The sequence below is a fragment of the Odontomachus brunneus genome, unplaced genomic scaffold (assembly GCF_010583005.1).
Source record: "Odontomachus brunneus isolate Ranch 3 - 2012 unplaced genomic scaffold, Obru_v1 Obru_scaffold_004, whole genome shotgun sequence".
NCBI classification, from domain to species: domain Eukaryota; kingdom Metazoa; phylum Arthropoda; class Insecta; order Hymenoptera; family Formicidae; genus Odontomachus; species Odontomachus brunneus.
The window spans coordinates 488,771-509,384 of NW_022639454.1; the positions used below are offsets into that span (position 1 = coordinate 488,771).

At 47.3% G+C, this 20,614-nt stretch overlaps 1 protein-coding gene across 6 annotated transcripts in view; it reads left to right on the plus strand.

Annotated features, from left to right (window-relative positions):
- LOC116847109 (monocarboxylate transporter 2-like) overlaps nt 1-20,608 on the plus strand; it is a 91,887-nt gene extending 71,279 nt beyond the window's left edge. For 3 of the 6 annotated variants that reach the window (XM_032821754.1, XM_032821773.1, XM_032821780.1), the window contains 6 exons: nt 7,906-8,074; nt 8,395-8,559; nt 13,519-13,801; nt 14,989-15,163; nt 16,141-16,347; nt 17,251-17,684. In XM_032821754.1, the coding sequence (XP_032677645.1) occupies nt 7,906-8,074; nt 8,395-8,559; nt 13,519-13,801; nt 14,989-15,163; nt 16,141-16,347; nt 17,251-17,684 (1,433 nt within the window). Of the gene's footprint in view, nt 1-7,905; nt 8,075-8,394; nt 8,560-13,518; nt 13,802-14,988; nt 15,164-16,140; nt 16,348-17,250 lie in introns of all 6 variants that reach the window. The other 3 variants (XM_032821764.1, XM_032821789.1, XM_032821795.1) reach the window with 2 other exon arrangements.
- The last annotated feature ends 6 nt before the right edge of the window (nt 20,609-20,614 follow it).

Here is a 20,614-nt window from a genome sequence, read left to right on the forward strand (position 1 = left end):
CCCCCCCCCCCTCTCTCTCTCTCTCTCTCTCTCTCTCTCTCTCTCTCTCTCTCTCTCTCTCAATAAAAGCTACGTACACTTGATAAAGAGCGCTCGGCGATAGTGCTTTTACTGCGTTACCGAGAAATACCGAGTTAAACACGAGTCCTCAAGCGAGAGACCCGCTAGCTAACTTTCCATCAGTCCATTAAAAACGATCGTGACGAAAAAATATACGAAGTGAATGATTGAATTAGCGGGCGTAAATTTGCGGGAGTTTTGTTCGAGTAATTTGCGAATCCTCCTCGGTGGAAATTGCGGCTGCACGTCATCCTTTTCTTGCAACCCGCTAATTTCCGACGTTGAGAGTCTCATTCTCTGGCGGAACTTTGTATCTAAAATTCGTCAAGATAACAGCTTTCTTCTTCCCTTTCTAACAATGGGCGTTCGTTTTCATTCGCTTTCGTAATCGAGGAGGGAAATTTCTCGCGCGCGTACCTACAAGAGCATTCTCCACATTTTTCCAATCTCGAATTGCCGACAATTAGTCACGCTGATGACGGAGATTGCTCGCTGAGGTGGTAACAATCGCTGTTGGCTGACTGGCTGGCTCGCTGGTTGGTTGGTTGGTTGGCTGGCTGGCTGGCTGACTGGCTGGCTGACTAGCTGGCTGGCTGGCTGGCTGGCTGGCTGGCTGGCTGGCTGGCTGGCTGGCTGGCTGGCTGGCTGGCTGGCTGGCTGGCTGGCTGGCTGGCTGGCTGGCTGGCTGGCTGGCTGGCTGGCTGGCTGGCTGGCTGGCTGGCTGGCTGGCTGGCTGGCTGGCTGGCTGGCTGGCTGGCTGGCTGGCTGGCTGGCTGGCTGGCTGGCTGGCTGGCTGGCTGGCTGGCTGGCTGGCTGGCTGGCTGGCTGGCTGGCTGGCTGGCTGGCTGGCTGGCTGGCTGGCTGGCTGGCTGGCTGGCTGGCTGGCTGGCTGGCTGGCTGGCTGGCTGGCTGGCTGGCTGGCTGGCTGGCTGGCTGGCTGGCTGGCTGGCTGGCTGGCTGGCTGGCTGGCTGGCTGGCTGGCTGGCTGGCTGGCTGGCTGGCTGGCTGGCTGGCTGGCTGGCTGGCTGGCTGGCTGGCTGGCTGGCTGGCTGGCTGGCTGGCTGGCTGGCTGGCTGGCTGGCTGGCTGGCTGGCTGGCTGGCTGGCTGGCTGGCTGGCTGGCTGGCTGGCTGGCTGGCTGGCTGGCTGGCTGGCTGGCTGGCTGGCTGGCTGGCTGGCTGGCTGGCTGGCTGGCTGGCTGGCTGGCTGGCTGGCTGGCTGGCTGGCTGGCTGGCTGGCTGGCTGGCTGGCTGGCTGGCTGGCTGGCTGGCTGGCTGGCTGGCTGGCTGGCTGGCTGGCTGGCGGAAACGGTTGTGGAAAATGTAATTCGAGGTATCTTTTGAAACTGGTGAAAAGAGAGAGAGAGAGAGAAATGATGTAGCGTTAGACTAGCCTTTTATCGGCGCCGAAATACATGGCTGGGCTTATTCTCGGCAATGCCGAGGAAGTGTAGTTAAAATATTCTTGGGGATGAAAGCGACAAGGAGAGAAAGAGGGTATATAGTCGGGCGTGAAAGCGAGCGGACGAACGAACGAACAAGCGCTCTTTTGCAACGAGAGACGTCACTGAGGAGCGCCACGACACAAGAGAAATACGTAATGACGGACGAGCGGGAACAAAGGCTACCTGCTATCGTCCATCCGTGTACCTTGTTGTCGATGCGCGCCAAGATCGCCGTGAAAAGGGCCTTTTATCCCTCGAGAACGTATTTAAAGCGTAGTGTCATCGCCGCGGTTCGTTTCGCTTTGAAAAATTATCCCGCCCGGTCCGATGACGTGCTCTCTCTCATACATCATCGTGCCATGGTAATGGGAAACATAAACCCCCGCTGTGTTTACTGCTTTTCGAGTGCTTATATGAGTCCCACGGTGGAGACGCGAACGTCGCGAAGCGCGCGCGGCAGTCGCCGGTTGCTCTCACCATTAAAGAAGACTGACGAGCCGGAAATGATGCGGGTGCACCGCGGTGTTACGCAGTTTCATCCCCGCGAGAACGTGAAAGGGCGACGTGTCTGCTTAATGATAATTTATTCCGAGGTCTCTGTTGCCAGTATAACAAACGGTTCTTCGTGGTAAATCTATCGGTGAATAATTACCACACGAGAGCCTGCAACTAACGAATGACATTGAGGCGAGGGATGCAGAATAACTACGATGAAAATACCAACGTTTGAACTAATGCTGCTTCTTTAAAATGAATCAATAAAGCTGTTTCTGATTGAATCAGTAAAACTTTGCCGCGATAATCAGTAAATATTCACTGATTTTCAGTGGACACGCCACTTTACTGTGCTTCATCTTACATCTCACTGATTACAGGGAGTAAGACCAGAGGGAATAAGATTTTACTACAAAATCTGTAGTATATAAATTCGTCAAGATCCACCTGCTTGTAAGCTAGGAAGTTTGACGTAAATTGGAATAAGAAATGAAAATAATTTATTTCGCTTGCAGCTGTATTCTAGATTCCTCTAGTTTCTTCACACCACGAATATTTCTCTTAAGAATATTCAGGCATAGGTACTTGTACCTTAAATGATAATTCACGTAACAATTACACGCATCTGCAAAACGTTATTTGCGTTTATTATATGAAAAGGAAATGTCTTTGGATTAACTAATTTCACATAAAATATATAGGAACCAGAAAATTTTGGTTGATGTTGGCAGAGTTCTGTTCAAGTTAACCAGAAATCTTGTTAATTGGAACTGAATTCTAATGGCCTTAGTCGGAATTTGTGGTTCGTTCATATTTTATCAGGGACTTGCTTGATCTAAGCTTTTTTGCATGTATTTTGAAAATTACGGCGGCTTATGTAAAAACGGAAAGATCGACAATCGAGTAGCGCTGGAACGTGAAAGAGCTCTTAAATATTTCGCAGAGAAATCCGATGTGGAGCTCAAAGCGTCCTGTAAATCCAATCTGGGAAATCCTAAGCGAGAGAGAGAGAGAGAGAGAGAGAGAGAGAGAGAGAGAGAGAGAGAGAGAATTAGAGTTAGAGTTAGAGTTCATCATCCCACTTGGCCGAGCGTTGCGCAAATAGCGCTAAAAGCGTCCAAGCTCATAAATTATTCGCGCAAGAACGTTGCCGAAGTCGCTACCTGTTGAAGCTTTGGTGCGCCAATATTCAGGTTTCTTCGAAAAGCTCTCTTAAGTCGCGACAAGACCGGACAATGCATATTCATTCCGGGGGTCGTGCCGTACCTTCATCGATCGAGTGGTTTTATCCTCAATACCGGGATTACTCGCGGCTCGAAGTTTAACTGTTAAAATGCGCAAATTGGAGCGCTGCTGTATTACTTTTCAAATTTCACTCGATGATATTTGTGCGAATCGGCAAACCGATGGATGAATCGCTATAAATAAAGTGTGTATGCAAGTCGAAATTTTGATCCTACCTTCAGTCTTACTATTCCATTCAACACCCATTTTGATATTCTGAAGCCTATACAATCTATTTTGACGCTAAAGAAAGGGAAATTTTGGACATCATCAGAGTAGGAATAAATTGTATCATTAAAATTGAATTTACTTTGCTAACTTAGCTTTTACTGCGTTGTAGAATTCAAGGTTTAATGTAGGATTAAAATTTCGACTACTGAGAAAAAATACAACAAATTAAAAATTTATTTGTGGGATACACAAAGTTTGATTCTGTGAAATAAAGGACCCCGCACAAAACCTATGGAAAATGGTTTTCGATCAAATTGGCTGAAATTTCACTATGTTATAGTTTTTGCCATGCTGATAAAAAGTTATCATTGCACCAAGTCCCAAAAGTCAATATTTCCCAAGATATAAAGGGTCAAAGTAGTAAAATATGGTCAATAAAAATCGATTTTTACATATATATATATATATATATATATATATATGTAAAAATCGATTTTTATTGACCATATTTTACTACTTTGACCCTTTATATCTTGGGAAATATTGACTTTTGGGATTTGGTGCAATGATAACTTTTTATCAGCATGACGAAAACATAGTGGAATATAACATAGTGAAATTTCAGCCAATTTGCCCGAAAACCATTTTCCATAGGTTTTGTGCGGAGTCCTTTGTATCTCGCAAAGAAATTTTCAAGGATACTTTCCTCGGTGTCAATAGAGATTTATGTAGTTTAGTTATAACTTTAGTTTGTTTTTGAGAGAGGAGCGTTCGACAAATCTGGAACACCCTGTATACTTCACGTCGCTCTTCGACACCCGACACGCAAAGCGTCGATATCTGCGCGAATTTATGCGAAAAGAGTGCGCACGCGATTCTCGCATGAAAAGTCCCAAAACGTGCGCGAAACACCGCTCCGGGTCACATCGCGTGCTCGCGTTGTTGTGCACATAATTATGCACGCACGCACACACCGCACGCGGCAGGTGGTAATTTTCGTAAACGTGACGACTCGCCGAACATAGTGATGCGATGCATATCGCGCATGGAGAAATTCTACCACTATACACCAATTCATTCTACCACTAACTTCCTTCTTTTAATGGTTATTTTCAATAAAGACTATATTTTCTTTATATCCAGCTTTAAAAAATATACTTAAATTGCAGGGAAACTCATTATCATGTACTCAAACGAAAAATCTGTTCTTCTTGCAAGAATAGATTCAATCGTAAAACTTTCTTGAAGAAAAAGTTGGCTCGACTCTATGTAATAAGTCAATCGAATTTTTCTTTTAATTTAATATTCTTGATTGAAACGCTTGTACAAGACTTCAGTATGTATTTTGAGCAAATTCAATGCTTATGATAAACTTACGATAGATTATAAACTTGTGAAGTACTTGAAACACAATTATCTCATACGTTTACGCAAAACATTTATTATGTGAATGAGACATGTATTATTCTGTGTGTGTGTGCGCTCGAGTCTCTCGTTTTGGATGTAATGTCTTGGGCGCCTTGGGCACATTTCGACGTCGGCGGGTCGTTTTCTTAACAGTTTCGCACACATGGCGATGGTGCGCTCGCGCGTCAGGTTGACCGTTCGTCAGCGAATGTATTGAATTTCTCAGCAAACCCATTCAGTTTACGAGCATTTGCTCTTCCCACGGTATATTCGTCCGCTGAAAATTTCCCTCGGCTCAAATCCCTCGGCAAAAATCCCGTCCGTGTGCGTGCGCGCGCTTTTAAATCGTATTAGCGAGCTAATACTTAAAATGATTTGTGCGAGTGACAGGATATTATTCGGGGATTAATTATTGCGCATTATTTCCAAGCGAGAGTTTAATTGGATGTTAAATTAGCGAGAGCAAAAACACCAGAGACGCCTGTGCGAAAACTGAAGCTTGAAATGTGTAAGTAAGTAACTGACAGGACCTTCTTCCTCGATTAATTATACCGAACTTTTTCTTCTCGCGAAGAATTCAATTTTACGCTTAATTGGCTGGCTACTTTTCTCGCTGAAATTGAAACGTCTGAATACAGCCTGACACTCGCGCAAATGAGCGGCGAAAACTTGCTTCTTACTTAATCAGCCCGAGCAGCCCGCCGTATCGGGAATTTAATCGTATCGTTAATTACGGTTTAATCCGGCGTAATATATCCTATAATTTCCAAGAAAGATTTTAGCAGTGGTCGCGACCCTACTTTTCCGCGTACCTCTCTGGAACTTGGTCGTGCCGATCGTCTTAAAACATTTGCCAAACACTCAAAATTCTACATAGATGTGTACGAACGATAGAACGATAGACAAGCAGGCAGACTACACTGAGAAACGATAAAGAGGCGGTAAAGAGGCATGAAGACGGCCGCTAAATTTCCGCCGTCGTGTATAAACACGTTTCGGCTCGATTATTCATGTCCGTCGTGTCGGAGAGGATATGATTATGCGAAACACTTGAGCGCGTTTGCAAAGATATTTATAAAAGGGAAAAGGGAGGGAGGGAGGGAGGGAGGGAGGGAGGGAGAGAGAGAGAGAGGGCGTTCCGCCACTTCGTCAAGTATAAGGGTAAAAAGTGATGCTTTTACGAGATTACAGGAGACGTACGTCGATACGATTGACGTAGCCCCGTCCAATTTTAGCATTACAGAGAGATCAGCTATAGTGCGCTTTGACGCGATGCCATTAAATCGGTCGACGTTCACGTTTCACGCTGCGATGTCTTCGTGTCTGCGGTGCGCGCGCGGTGCATACATATCGAGCCTTCCTCAGATATCCGAGTTTTCGCTCGGGATGCAAAAATTTAAACGCGAATTTCATCGCGGACGCCCTCGCAGCGCGCGCGATGCGCGAAGAAGATCGCTCGTATCGCTTTCTTTTCTCGGCACGTTTTCTATTTTCTCTCTCTTTTTTTTTACCGTGTCTCAATCGACGAATTTACATTTTGTTCCTCCGCTCGTAAATCCACGTCAGTTCTTTTCTTAATGGAGATACCGCTCCTCCTGCCCGACGCTTGTTTTCGCGGATCTTGCTGGAGCTTGAGAACGCGCGCGGATGCCATTGTCGCATCGCCGCAATCCGTAAACAGCGCTTAACGATCTAACGTTATTCAAAGAGAATTTCACGTGGTTCACGTTGCGGGGATTCGGTCGTAATTGCGAAATCCGATGCTCGCTTGGAAGTAATTACGAGATGATGGGCGATAAATCTGCCAAGTCGATGACTCGGTCGAAAATACCAAGTTCCAGAGGACGAAAAGGGAAAACTTTGTTCGCCATTCTTCCGGTCGTATCGCGTTGCCGCTAGCTGCTCTTATAATGAGAGGAGGAATTTATATAACGATTTATATATACAGGTTGGACGGTCCAATCAGATGTTTTAAAGACTCTTCCGTCGAGATGAAGCTCTCTTCAAAAAAATAATCGACTCTCGCGCGCAAAATTGTGACCGCACCAAAATTTTCGCGAAAAAAGGGGAACCCAGTTACGCAGGATTCTAAAAGCCGCGAGGTGTACAAATGTCGAGGTCCTTTTCGAAAAATATTTTGTGACGTTTTTCAATATCAAGCCAAGTTCCAAGAATGGCTTCCCGAATCCCAAACGGGTATTGGCGAGAACGAAAAACGCGAAAATATATTTTCACCCGCTTCGCGAACGCCCACCGGGTCCCGTCGAAATCCAAGAGAGGAGTGTTTTGTGAGCGTTCCTCGTTAGCGCGAAGCATTCGGGGCAAATCAATCAGCAAACGAGCTCGTCTCGTCCGCTGTCGGTCAGTGAGAAAGAGACAGAGACAAACACAGAGGAAGAAAGAGGGAGAGAGAGGGAAGACAGCGTAGGATAAAACAGCCGCGGCTTGCTCTGTGCAAACCCGGGTCGAAATTTTAGCCCTACTTTCGAGCTGTAACATCCGCATACTCTGAAAGATCAATGTATTCGAGTCGAAATTTTGATTCTACTTTCGACCTCAATATTTCATATTTAACATGTATATTAACAATATATCCATTTTTTTTCGATTTCATCTAACCTACCAACTTTGCCGGCAAGTCCTCTTTGGAATCTCCAAGTGACATTTCCCGCGTTTCCTGACATTAGCGCCATTAGAGGCGCTAAGTAGGATTTCACCGTCCATGTGTATTACACTGATCCTTCAGAATATATAGATGTTGGAAGGTCGAAAGTGGGGCTAAAATTTCGACTCTGCTATGCTTGACACACATGAAAACCAAAGTCCTACTTAGCGCCTCTAAATGGCAGAGAACGCAGAAAATGTCACTTGGAGGGAGGATTTACCGGCTGAGCTGAGTGGGATGAATCGAAAGAAGCCGATATAGAACGCCGAGTGTAAAGTAGCCGTCGAATGGAACATTGGAGGTCGAAAGTAGGATAGGAATTTTGGGACTGACGCGATTTCTCGAGCTGTCGCGCCCTAATCACTCCTTTGTTTTTTCAGTATGGGCAGGAGCGTTGAGCGCCGCGGTTTCTCGCGGTTCGGCGCCGCTGGTCGTCGGCGCGTGTCGTCGCGGCAACACAAGGCTCACGGCGGTAATCGGCGGCCTCGTGTTGGCCCTGGCTTCGCTCTTCACCTCCTTCGCCCTTCAGATGCATCAAGTGCTTCTTAGGTGCGTAACAACGATTACACAGCTCGGTGGTGCATCCTCCGCGCGCGCGTTCGCATGTAAAGCTCTTATTGCTAACGGTCGCCCATTGATGGTAGTACGAGAGGAAAGCCACGCTAGCGAAATAGAGGAGGGCAAGGCTCTCGAGTAAAATCCTCGGTCCGATATCAGGGCTCTCCCTTTGAAACGTCAGCGACACAGGCGTTCGCGCGCAGGCAGCTGCGCTTTCCGATAAAAATCGTCTCGACTTATCCCGCGCGGGGCTCTCTACGCGACCGAGTAGAGTCGCGCGATTTTTACCCTCTTTGTGAAATGCGACGCAGCTACGGACTGGTGCTGGGCACCGGGGCCGGCCTCGTGAGGGAGACCGCCAGTCTGGTGTTGGGCAATTACTTCCGAAAACGGCGGGAGTTCGTCGAGATGGTGGTGCAGGCCGGCACCGGCGTGGGAATTGCGCTCTTCAGCGTCTTCTACAAGGAGGCCGTAGGGTGAGTGATCGCATGTATGTACGCGGTAGAAACGCGCGGATAGAGATTAACCAGTAGAGAGCCTAGGAATCCGCCGCTGCCCGATATCTCGCACAAGCCGTGCGGAAGCGATCCAATTAACCTTCGGCCGTGCTATTTCCCCGCGCGCGTGGGCGCCCGCGTATCCGCGATGCAAATTTAATATCTCTCGTTATTTTCTCGTCGCGCGAAACAATAGCGGGGCAATGCCGGGGAAATTGCGACGATGCGTCGCTCGGGAGACGGGAAAAATCGAGGCCGTTAGCGCGCGAAAATCTGACGGAATCGACTTGGAGAATTCATTTGGGTGCCATTTGTCACGACGCTCACGACATCAAGATTCGGAATATCGGAGCGACAGAGTCGATAAGTCTCCGTCAAACGATGTTGGCTATCGATTTCCTTTCACTAGAACAATCGGCGAATCAATGACGGAAAAACTGACCAATCGTCGCATATATCGCTAATTACTTTGGTGGAAGGAAACTCTTTGTGAGAATAGAAGTCGAGACGCTCGAAAACGACGAATTTGTAACGGTAACGATATTTGCCTGCCGGACGACAATGACTCCCGAAACAAATTGCACACGACGAGAAGTCGGACGACTGCGCGTGTAACATACGGGCGAGACTGCTTTCAATGCGCGCCACCCTTTTATCGTAGGTTTTCGCGCGACTGCATGTTCCCCGAGTTTGCAACGTTGCGCTGGTTGGCGTCGCCGGCGCAAAAACAGCGGGAGGCAGATTCGACGTGAAATAATTGAACGTTCTATTCGGCCCGAGCCTTCGTTCTCTCTTCTCGCCTCCTCCTTCCCCTCGCTTCCCTACTATTTATATCTTGCACGGAGGTGCCGAAACAGTTGGCGCGGCAGCGGTTCGTTAGTAGCATCGATTCGTTTCACTCGGCGTGAACGCGACAAATGCAAATATTGCGACTGTCACCATGCGTGTACACCCATCCGAGGATTTCACGTCGGACCCGATGCGAGAAGACCGCGAGTTCGCCGTCGAAGAGGAATATTTACTGCGCGGTGCGAAATTTGTGCTCTCCCTTTTTCTCTCTCACACACACACACACACACACACACACACACATCTGCGTGTAGACACACGCGAGATCTCGTCGCAGCACGAGATGCGGCTTATTAAACGCGCCACTTAATTGTCGTTACCGCGCAACGGCTCCTACCGGGTACATAAAAGCATATCCAATTAGAGATCGGGCTCTTCTGGACCGGCGGGTGTAATATCATCAGGTTGTGTTGGAGCAACACGCCAAGTCGATACGGCTTACTCGATAACTGGCCAAGTTTGTCCAGCAGGTCAACGGTACACACCGGGCTAGATTGTATTACGGGAATTTTGGAAGCGATCGGGACGTTTAATCGACGTGAGAGTGCGCGCCGGTCCCCGTCGAATATATCGCGAAAGATCGCCGCAACTCTTGACCGTGCGCGAATTTTCGCGCAGCGAATGTGATTTATGAACTGTCTTAGCGTGAATTAAACCTTCCGGTAAGCTGAGCCTTCGCTGTCGGATTAAAACGTTACCGCAGAACCAACCGCGGATAATCCGTGTTTTATTCTCGCGCAGAGATCACCGCAATGCGGATACGGTTTACCGGCGCGGCGCCGCGCGAATTTCTTGTATGATTATGGCGGTGATGTTAGATTTGTTCCTTTTAGTGGCCAACCTCGCTCTCACGTGCGCGTTTTCTCGCTCCACCTCTTTTTCTCCACCTCGAAATCGCAAGCTGCGCTTGTCTCGTAGTAAGCTCGAATGAAAAATGTAAGCGTGGCGGCCGAGGAGCGCGCTCATTAATCCGTCGTGAAAAGCGTCGTGCAAGTGCATTAAAAATTAATCGAGGATTAGCCCCGACAGCCCGATAGTTGCTTGTCCGCTCGTCAGGCGAACCTATCGAAACGAATTAATACGATGAATATGTAATACCTAACAAATATCATTTTAGACGAGGCAAACATTACGCGCTATTATGTATTCTCTGTCCGCGTTTATAACGTGCGTCACATATTTCGCGTAACGCTGCATCGTGCGAATCGACACGGAGTTAATCGTTGGAGCGAAACGGTACGTTGGAGCGCCGTAAATAAATAAAATAACTCTTCGATCGAACGTAATTTGTTTCCCTGTTGCGAAGGAATGCCTAATTGACGAAGTGTCTGACTGTGTGTGTGTGTGTGTGTGTGCGTATGTGTGCGCGCGCGCGCGCCGTTTAGAGCGCAAACGCGCCTGTTTTTTCGCTCTGTCGCGAATTCAACGGCGGGCACGTTTTCGACGTGACGCGGAGGACGTGGCGAATTGTTGATTCACTAACGTCATATATCGCGTGGGTGGCCACACGCGGTACACAATTTAAGTTTACCATAGCGCGTAGGATGACGACGGTGTAGCGTAGGGCAAACACGATCGAGAGAGCGCAGTATGTCCCGCGCAAAAAAGATTGCGCGTAGGCGCGCAGATATAATTCCACTTGTAATGACACGGGTTCGTGGACGTGACAACGCGCAGAAGCGAGTCGACCCTTTTTGCAGGATATTTCTCTTCCCTTCTCTTTCTCTCTTTCTCTCTCAGCCCTCAGCTCTTAATTCTCAAGTCTCAACTCTCAAGTTTCTCTCTCTTTCGCTTTCACCTCTCTCTCTCTCTCTCTCCCTCTCTCTCTCTCTCTCTCTCTCTCTCTCTGCAGCGAAAACGTGTCGAACGCGTGGAGACCGACCGATGATGCGGTTTGTTACACGCGCCGTGCGTTATCGAGCGGTCGTCGATCCGCGAATGCACGATGAACATTTAATGCACGTTGCATTTTCGATGGCGAGCGAGTGAGGAAAGTTGCGCTGCGGCTCCGCGGAAAATAAATTCGGTCGCTCGCGCGGAGGTAACGGAGGGTCGCGTTCCGCGATAAAAACCGGATATGTACTATGAATAGTCATGAGCCGGTGTCTCTCATTATCCTAGCGCTGAAGGGAGAAGGAAGAGATTATGGCGCAACACTCGCGCCGTCGCACCGATATGTTAAATATACGCGCCGAGAGAATCTACACCGACGCCGCTTTATTTCTTATTTTAATATCCCTACGCGCTCGAGGGGGAGAGGAGCCGGCATGCATATTCGCGAATGCGCCACGCTCGCCTACAAATGGGAGGATGTAAAAAAAATTTTACGGCTACGTCCGCGCGTATCTCCCGCTCAAGGGGCGCCGGCGAGAAATGCCGCTATAACGGGTTTGATGAAAAAGGAACCAAGCAAAAAAATAATATTCGTATATTTAAATAATTGTATTTTTGAGAATATAATTAGGGCGCGCGCGAGAGAGAGTTAATTCCACAGGCTAGCGGTTGAATTATTTTCTTCGAGTCGTTTAATACCTGGATTTAAGCACCAACGTTCCCTTTTTCCTTTGAGCTCCCCTTCTTTCCGCCCGCTCTTCTCGCCTTTCATCTTTTGACCCGAATACTGTTACAATTTGCCGTTGTAATTTCATGACCGGCGCACTGTTATTTGGAAATATTGCCGTAATGTGAATTCCAGTCGTTGATCGTTTTAACTGGACCGATCGTGACGAAAGGTTCACAGTGTCTGAAATTATCGATTCAGAGACAACACACGCGCGCACACGTGTACGCGCGCGCGTGTGCGTGTGTGTGTCGCGCGCGCGCTTTGAAAATATCCGAAAGATTAAATTTCAATTTTTGCAGAAACGGTCTCTCGTTTAACCGTTTTTCATTTCGATCGCCTTTTAAAAGGGTTCTGTTGAGATATTGAGGCAAGCGAAACTCGTCGTTGTAGACTACACAGTCGGGTCGCGCTGTGAAAACATTAAAGATCACTGAGTGTCCTATTAATACCCGACAACTTTAATATATTTCCCCCGCCAAATTCGGCTTGAGAGAAATTATCCGATAAGAAATTAACAAACGGATATTTCCGATCAAAATGTCGATCAATTTTTGTATCCGATGAGAATATATCGGAGAATATATTCATAATTTCTTGATCTGATGAAATGCCATTATGATCGAAATTATTTGATTAAATTGGATATCCTGATCGCGGATATAAAAATTGATCGGTATTTTGATCGCGAATATCCGTTTGTTAATTTTTTTTTATCGGGTAATTTTTCTTAGGATCATTTCTCTGAGGAATAATAGATGGAGCGAGTAACGACAGACTTTTCTCACCCCACAAACGCGACATACCGCCGGTAGCGACGCGTATTTGTATACGCGTGAATTTCGTAACTACTTGTGTAACGAAGTAGCGTGGGCACGCAGCGCGCATCGTAAATACCGTCGCTATATCACTGTCACGCGGAAGCCATTTTATTAAGCAACTTTTATTACAAGTTGCGGAAGCGACGCGGGGATAATAACGCATAATGTTTGAACTTTAAAAATCCGCAAGATCGTTAAACTTCATCGTTCACCGTCTCGCGGCTCCTTATTATCTCGTCAAACTAATTACGTAAATTTTTAGCAAGTTTCCGTCGGGAGATATTCGCGCTTCTTGTGTCTACTAGGTGTATACATTCTCGCGATATGACCCCATCGATCATCTCCGCGAGGACGTGGCGATGAGTTCCGCGCTTGTGAATTGCATGCTGTGAAAACATCCCGCGCGACCGCTCGGCCGTTCAATCGACTCGTTGTAATGTGTAGAATTGTTAAACAACTCGCGCAGAGCCGCGTCGAAAAACAGACTCGACTGAACAAATGTTTGAGTATTCGGCGATAATTCTCAAACGGAAAGCTGGGAATTAGTCGCGATAAAAGGTGTAAAAGGCGGAACGGGTTTCCTCCGGAAAAAGTGTAGTCTCGTTTGCTCGATGTAGGACGCAAAAATACGTGCACGGCTAAAGTCGCTAAGGTCAGCTGATTCAACGAGAATTCCGCGAGAAGATCGTAAACGCGCTGTTCCCGCAGGAAGCTGGGCTGGAGGCTGGGGCTTCAGTCGGTAACGGGCGCACTCTCGTTGGCCTTCTTCCTGGGGCTGATTTACCGGAGTGCCTCGCTGTACCATCCGCAACGGCGCGCCATACTGCATCTGAAGAATCAGCGCGGTAAGGTGAAGGAGAAGAAGTCCACGAGCAAGGTACCGAGGCAGCCGCTGGTCGACCTGAGTCCCCTGGGATCACGCCCTGTGAGGATGCTGATGCTGGCCGCCGGCGCTGCCGGTTTCGGTCTTTACACCCCAGCCTTCTATATCGTAAGTGCACGGAGGCGAAGCGAACGGAGAGGACCGTCTCTCTTTGATAGTAGGCTCCTCGAGAAAATAACGACCGATCCGCACAAAATGGAAATGGCGAATCTCATTTTCTCGTTGCGTTCTTGGAACTCTTATTTCGCAAGACGTCGTCGTATTCTCGCCGTCATTTCAGCACGGGCTGAAAGACATTGACTCTTGTATCCTTTGGAGTGCAGCGACTCCATCAAATGCGTTGTGACCAGAGCAGGAAACTGTGTGTAGGGTCCCTAACACCTAATTAGCAATAGCTTTCATTACGAAAATTCCGTCGGTGTGATTTTATCTATCGCTTAAAATATCTAAAAATTAACAATTATTTCTTAGATAGGTACCATTAACATATTTACTTAAATAAAAAATCTTTTTATTTAAATCGTTTACTTGGTTCAAGTAAACAATACTCGGTTTAAATGAAGAAAATTGTGATAAATATGTTAATATCATTCATTTGCGAGTGAATACGTTATTAATGCCCGCTGAATAAATATCTGTTGTTTTCCAAATACTTTTTCTCGCAGTGTAACATTTACTGCAGAATTGCACCGATTCTAATCACTGTGCGATTATAGTCACGAATACCTTATTCTCATCTTGAAACTTGAATCGCGCATCTCGCCATGCACTTCCTCTCGATTACGTCTCCAAAACATCATCAAAAGTTTTAATGTCCACCGTCTTAGTGTGCATCGAGGAAAATTGACGAGATACTCGCGCGCGCGCGCGCGCTCCCGTTACCGAACGCAGTCGGTGGTGACTCCGCCGGCGACGCCGGTGGCGTGTATCTCCACGGAGGGTGCTAACGACGCAAGTCTCGCTTAAGACCACATAATCTATATTGCGGGAAGGATATTAGTAGTTATTAATAGTCATTACACAGCTCTGGTAGTTAAAGAGTGTCTGGAAGTTACGGTCTCGCGTATAGCGCGGAGGGAGGAGAGCGCATCGATCGAATTTCGCGATCCTCTCTCTCTCTCTCTCTCTCTCTCTCTGTCTCTGTCGCCTGTAATCACGGGACGAGCCAATTTCGATAATCGATATTAGAGAGATGGAGCGTCATTAGCGGCGCGGCATTGTCCGTATTATCGCTCGAATCCGTGCCCGACGCGTTTTCGCGGCGCCGATCCCTTAATGAGAAACATCACTTTCAGGCGCTGCAGGGCTACCAGGACGGGTTGGAGGCCAGCGCGCTGGTGTTACTGCAGACCTGTCTGGGCTTGGCGGCGGCTCTGGGATGCGCGGCATGGGGGGTAGTTACCGCCAGACCTTCCGCTCAGTGCCTAGTGTCCAGGCAATATCTCTGCCAAGCGGCGCTCATCGGGGTCGGTCAGTATACCTCGCGGTCGTTTCGAACTTTCGTCGTCGGGCTACTTTCGCAGGCGCGTGTTCCGTAGTTAACTGCCAGCTCAAATTGCTCCGGTGGACGCACTCACGCTTAATCGGCGCTGCTTGTGTCCGTTATGATATTCAAGATCTTGTTTAAAACGACTTAATTCCCTTGTCGCGCGAAATTACTTTGAATTTATCTCACCTAGAGAAAAAACACGACGATTATACGAGTTTTGTGTGCAAAACTAATATACAGGGTGTCATCTATTCCCCGCCCCTTAAGTACATAACGTTATTTTTTATGGAAAACTAAATCGAAAAGCCATTTTGTCGAAACAAGTTCTTATTTAAGGTAACTTTTCAACATTTAATATAACATATTTTTATAGCTAAGCCCTAAATTAAAAAGCTATTCAAATCCATTCGAAATTAATCGAAGAAAATGGATTTGCTATCCACTTAGCCCGTTATGATCAGAAAATTCGATCAAATTTAATCGGATATTCTGATTGGATATAAAAATTAATCGGAATTTGGTAAAAAATATCTGTTAATTTTTTATCGGATAATTTCTCTCAGTGTATTTTATTGCCATGTAAGTTTCAGTATATCTAGGAAGCTAGCTTATTAAACTGTACATATTCCACGTAGAAAATCCGTACAGTTGTCATCGCCATGTTTTCCTCTGAGCGCTTGATTCGGCATTTCACTTTGCCGTTGATTCATTTTTCGACGCGATGCTGTACAAAAATAAAAAGTTTATCGAGACCGAACTCAATTTAGAAACAGCCGAAACTGGCGAACTCGACTCGACGCGCAAATCTCTCCAGATAAATACCGAGTTTCGAGTGTAACGGGGAACTGACAGAGCTGTGTTGCTCGAATTTCGCGGCCGAATAACTCGCGGATATAGAGAGCCGAAGATCACTCGAGGACCTAGCGATTCGAATTAGATTTCCCCTCTTTGCTTAAAGCTATAGCTCAAGTGGCGCTCGGTAGCGTGCAAGGATATCACGGACTTGTACTGGCCTCCGGGCTTTACGGCGCTTCACTCGGCGGCGCGCTCTACTCCCTCAAGATGTTAGCTCTGGAAAGACTGCGGGCCAGACACTTCGCCAGATCGTGGGCTCTGGTGCAAGCCGCGGAAGCTCTACCGATCCTTCTCGGAGTTCCTCTCACAGGTACGGTAGAACCCCTTCGCGCGAACTTTGGATGAAACACCTCTCCTTGAGAACAATTCCCTATTCCCCTGATTTCTGCGCGACAGCTATCGCCGCGCGGTAGGAATCGAACTTGCATTGTAGACATTTCGCGGGAAACTCTTAAAATAGACATTCGAGGTAGCCGAAAAAGTTACACCTAATGACAGTCACTTATTAGTGACGAAAAATCGATATTTTCCTTTTGTTATATCGCGGCAATAGCCGAGAACTCCAATGTGTGTAGTGTCGACGTGAACGCCGATGGCGGGATTGAACTTTGCATTCGGTCGATGGCAGATATCCGCAAATAACCCGCAGGGTTTTCTATGCAAGATTTCGCAGAGCACGCAACTCTGCGAGAAATCGAGAATTCACAAATGCTTCCCTTGATACAAGTTCTTCTTTTGCGTGTGTTCAAAGAGCCGCCATGAGTATTAGAGCTTTTGTGGTACCAAGGTGGACGGGACTCCGCGCTCTCGTTAAAAATCCGTCCCTTGCTAATAGTCTTACGGTCCTTGCGTATGAATTTAATGCCGACGTCTTTAATAATAATAATGCACGGAGCTCCTGGAAAATGCACGTCCGTTCCTGAGAGAATATTTAAGGGAAGATGACAACTGCCGCGCGCGCGTATTTACAAGACTCGAGCTACGCTAGCAGAGCTATAAGTCACGGTAAAGAGCTGAAATTCAGTCCCGTCGGGGAATTCCTACCGTTCGTGTGTTCGTTGTCTCCGATATCGCGCCGGATCTATTTCCTCGTGTGCGTGCGAGGAAGGTCAGCGGAACAAACACCCACCATCCTCTTCCACTCCGTCGTCCCAGGTCCAGCGGTGAAATATAAATCATATAGGTTTCGAAATAACGCGCTCACGTTCGGCAGGTTACATGAACGCGAGCAGCCCGCGGGTGGGCTACTACGCGTGCACCCTGAGTTCCTTGTGCGGCGCGGCGCTGCTCTTCCTAGTCGGCTGGGGGCGGCAGCCGGCCTCGCCGATTCTACCGGGACCGCGGCTGACCAGCCTCGGCGTCGTGCCGCCGCCACCACCGTGCGCCTGTCCGCCACCGCCACGGCCTCGGCTACCCAAGTCGCAGTCCCTGCACGTGCCGTTGGACGTGCTGGAGGACAACATGCGGGAGCGGGACTTTGAGCGGATGCACGACGCCGATCATTACTACCACACCCATCAGTTCCACGCGCCGCTTAGGCCCAGCAAGAGCGTGCCGGAAGGCCTCAGCCATCAGGACCCGTATCGGACGCGACCGCGCCGTCACCGCGATATCACCGTCATCGAGCAGATCACCACCAGCGTGTAGATTGCGCGCGGACGGTACCCCGACCTCGAGTCCGCGACCCTGACCACTCGTCAGGTCACCGCGACGGACACTGTGTTTGTTTTAGCGCGGGCGAAGCTTTTGCCGTTGTTTCGTGGTCGCGCCTCACTGAGGTTACGAGCCGCGGTTACACACAGACTTACAAACTCCGCGAATATCATTTTCTCGAGAGTCGCGATTTATTTATTTACGGCGGGTGTGTGCATCATCCCTTTCTACGTGCGGTCTATGTCTTGCTATTACATTGCATCGTTGCATTATATTCTCCCTGGCGTCGTCTTCCGTTTTCTTCTTGGCGTTTGTCGTACAACCGTAATCTTCCGGAAAATTTAGGGTCGCTCTTTAGGAAGGTTGGGGACCATTAGCGTAAAAGCCGGCGCGCAGTTGCAAGGTATAAGCAGAAGGTGAAATAGTGGCCGTGAAACAAAAAAGTGTAATGACGCGTAGTATGCGCGTGAAGAGAATATCCGTGTAAACCGAGGGAGAATTATAGAAGAAGCTCTCTCTTTCTCTCTCTCTCCCTCTCTCTTCTATATAAATTCTCACACATTTCTTTCCTGCTGTAATAGCTGCTAAAAACACGATCGACTGCGCTGAGCATCGGTAATGAAGTTTACATTAGTCTATATCGAATAGAAATCGAATTGAACGTGTTGCGCGCGTTTAGCAAAGTATTTATTCGTGTTGATACGTTAGCTGAAGTATTTACTGCCACGCGAAAGAACATGCTAAATGCAACTCAACGACGAGATCGGCTGTGAAAAGAGGAAGTTTAACCCCCCTCCGTTCTTCTTCTTTTAACGAGAAGGAAAGGAACGCATATATAGTTTCTGTCTTTTCCAATAATTTATTCTCTCCTCGCGGAATTTTATAATTTTACCATCGATTTTGTCGAACGTCTAACCGTTTGAAGCACGATGGTCTCACCGTGGGATCATCTATTAGAACCAAATCATAGCTTTAGGCTATCTCGCGACGAAACCATCGCTTAGCCTGTGCATTAGTAATGCACTCTATCGATTTTTTATGTTAGCTCGTAGTGTTCGCTTCAGTTTGCGCGTTTATTCTTTAAGAATAGGAGAATAGAAAAAATTGATTTCTAATGATCTGTCAGGTTGTCGACATGTGACATGAATATTTTATTAGAATCTGAATTTTGAGGGCCTTGTGTTTCAAAGGTTTAAGAAATACATCGTGTATGTGCATGTGTGCATATGCGTGTACATGTTCGTCGCTTGTCAAGCAAGGAATAGCTTAGGTACTCCGTCAAATTGGAACTTCCTGGCTGTTAGGCATGCCTCGTCATTTGCATTATGCATTTCGACTATTTCGTGTAGCAAGTTTGATGTAAATTCGCGACACGACTCGTGCCTATCGGCGGCCACTTTGTCGCGTTGAGTATGCGATTAATTGCGTGCGAATAGTAATCGCGCGAGTATTATGTTATGGGCTGATCGATATCTTCCCTATCGTGTAGGGTGTGTTTATGAGGAAAAAATAGCGTTTATATATACATATATATATATATATATATATATATAATATATATGTTATGCACACGTTGATTGAGAACGATCAACCGCACCCGTCGTTACGTTTCTCGATAGATGGAAATATATGTATGATGCACGGAGCTGGTCTCCGGAAATGTCGCCGTAGGAGGTTTGAATCGTTGAATATTGATAAAGATTTAAAGCACCGCGGACATTACCAGAACGAGGCGAGATGTCCGGGTCAAAATGGGGACGAAAGAGATCCCCCGCGGATGTGGCGGGCGAAATTATCGACTAGACTCGCGATGAATCGTGGCGTTTGATTCACGCGTCATAGACCTCTGGCAACTGGTATCGAATTCATTCGCGCTCAATCTCTGTTCGATTTTAGATACCTTCAGCGCGAAATTGAGATTCACGTACGAGTAGCTGTAGTGACCGTGCGCTTCTTAACTTCGTGTCCAATTCGAATGCCAAGGAGCGGCGTTTACGCAGCTGCGTATCATCGCAGGCAGCTGTCGCATTTTAGTCGTATTATTATTAAAGTATTGGCTTTGTTGCTGTCGAGACGCGTAAAGCCAAGTAATCGAATTTTCACATACTCCACGATAACATAATTAGTACCTGAATATTAAGTGCTCTAAGTTTCTAGTGAAGTGGGTGATGGTGGTGGCAACTCAATTATTCCTATTCTGTCGCGTACTCTTACGCGTACGCGTAACACGCCTTCGCTACATGTCGAAAGTCATCGTTACGCATTGACGCGCAAAACCAACTACTCCCTGTTCATTTTCTCGCGCACAGTTGATTGCGATCGACTTAAAAAACAAAAAAAAAATAAAATGTAGAGTATATCGCGGAGGTAATTACTGACTATAAAATAGTAGTGACGTAGCGACGTAGATCGTAGCCTGTCGCGACGCGGACAGTCGGAAGATGTAGGAAGGTATTTATTGAGTGTCCATCAACGAGGCGACGCTCCGAAATTTGATATTCGCCGTCGTAATAAATTTGATATTCGTCGAGCGATTATAAAACCGAAGAGTTCCGCGCAAGTGAGATTCAGTTGGAATGACACGCATCGCGCTATGTCGATGATGATTCAATCTCCGGAACAGAGTCTACGATTCGTCATTGAAGGATATCAATCGAAGTACATCCCTTAGCTCTTATACGTTTTCTACGCGTTTTTATTCCTCGTGCGTTGTTAGTTTCGTCCTCTCAAGTTAACAGAGTCGTATAAACGAAACATATAGTGGAGAAATCACATTGCTAGAGCGAGGGTGTGCGATATACGGGGCCAAATTTAGGTTTCGGATATCAACTGGCATCGCTTAATATCCGAATAAACGTACAGTCAAATTGAGTCTCTCTCTCTCTCTCTCTCTCTCTCTCTCTCTCTCTCTCTCTCTCTCTCTC